Source organism: Otolemur garnettii, unplaced genomic scaffold (genome assembly GCF_000181295.1).
Source record: "Otolemur garnettii isolate 467f Iridium unplaced genomic scaffold, OtoGar3 scaffold00065, whole genome shotgun sequence".
Taxonomy (NCBI): domain Eukaryota; kingdom Metazoa; phylum Chordata; class Mammalia; order Primates; family Galagidae; genus Otolemur; species Otolemur garnettii.
Window position 1 is genome coordinate 7156725 of NW_003852460.1, and position 1628 is coordinate 7158352.

General features: G+C 47.9%; 2 protein-coding genes across 2 annotated transcripts in view; both read left to right on the forward strand.

The window, feature by feature from the left end:
* Nucleotides 1–1628, forward strand: part of LOC100952101 (protein Shroom2) — a 67239-nt gene that overhangs the window by 12690 nt on the left and 52921 nt on the right. The gene's annotated exons all lie outside the window — the stretch shown is intronic.
* The window catches only part of LOC111726428 (protein Shroom2-like), a 5123-nt gene that overhangs the window by 2933 nt on the left and 562 nt on the right, over nucleotides 1–1628 (forward strand). Inside the window, exon 3 of the mRNA XM_023515066.1 lies at nucleotides 1412–1623. Coding sequence (XP_023370834.1) covers nucleotides 1412–1623 — 212 coding nt within the window. The remainder of the gene's footprint in view (nucleotides 1–1411; nucleotides 1624–1628) is intronic.

Here is a 1628-nt window from a genome sequence, read left to right on the forward strand (position 1 = left end):
GGGAATACTTCTCAAATACAACATTACCTGTTTAGGGCAACAAGAGGCAGTGGTATCTAGAGCCCCAAGTGTTTTTTAGAAAAACCAAAGATCTATTGAGCAGTAAAACGTAAGTGAGGAATGGGGCCTTTTATTACTGATGTGACTTAATGTAGCAGGGTTTCTGGTAAGCACATTTGGCAGGGTCTCTACAAAGACACATCTGTCTGTATGGAAATGACTCTTAGCGTATTTACATCTGCTTGGACATAGGCTCTGTGGAGGGGTCACTCAGGAATGTTGTAGGGAGGGTGGCTAGGAACATGCCCCTGGTTTGAAGACACCTGTCCTTACGGGAAAATGGAGTAAAACTCCGTCAGCCAGTCTGTTCTCCTGTGTCCTTTTCCTGGGCGAGCAATGTGCTCCATTCTCCCTCTACCTCTCATTTTGATTGTACCACAGCTTTTGCTGTGAGCCATCAGCTACACAGACAGTTACTTCCTCACTGGAGAATTAACTTCTCAGCTGGTGATTCATTTCTCCTTCTTAGAGACCATCTTGGTTGGGTGGTGCTTGTTCTGTGGTCGTGAGTAGCTCCAGAGACTCCATATGGTGTGACCAGTTCTAAGTGCACCTATATATGACCTTGCTAGTAAAGCCTGTCACCAAATCAAATGTCAGTCTGACTGGAGGGTATACGGAGGACCTGTTAACACTTTACTGTTTGGGTTGGGAAGGGAAATGTTAGCCTTGAACTTTCTCTTTTAATTTTAATATTGTTCTCATTGATGGCTTTCTTTGTGTTGTTAATCCGTAATAACCATCATTTTATACACTAAACCAGGGGTCCACAACTGATTCTGTGGGGGGCGGTGGAGTAAATATTTCTGGCTTTGTGTAGCAGACAGGCTACTCTGGCATGAAAACAGCCACGGACCAAACATAAGCAGGCAGAGTGTTCCAGTAAGACTTAATTAATGATCTTCATGTACATTTCATATAATTTTAACATATCAAATAGGAGAGAAATTACTTCTTTGAGTTCTTTCCCTTGCCATCTAAAAGTATGACACCCATCCTCAGCTCCTGGGCGGTGGCATGCCAACTTCTGTGTGTGAGTCTCGACTCAGTGTGGATACAGGCCGGTGGGTGATATGGGCCTTGGGCTGGGAGAGGTGCTGGTCTTCAAAGGTGTCTGCCTGGTGAAAAGGCATTCAGTGGAGAGAACACAGCCTAGTCAGCCTGCACATGGCAAGTTTTGCCCTCTCTGGGCCACAGTTTAAATGTCCTGGGCTGAAACCTCAGACCCAAGGAGTTACTGTGGGAGTTTTGACACTTGGTCAAGGGCACCATGCTGTGGCTGTGGCCTGTAGTCTTTCCCTGTGCCCATGCCAGATGCTAAAGCCTGCCTGTCTTTGCCTTGTTTTTGCAGTTCTTCCTCCCATGACTTGTCCAGCTCATGGGAGCAGACGACCCTCCAGCGTGCCTCTGGCCACTTCAGCTCCCTGGGGAGTATGGACAGCCTGGACCACCCCTCCCAGTCCTACCCCTCTGGCCGTCTTTCAGCAGCCAAGTCCAACAGCAGCATCGACCACCTGGGTTCCCATAGCCAGCGAGACTCAGCGTATGGCTCCTTCTCCACCAGCTCG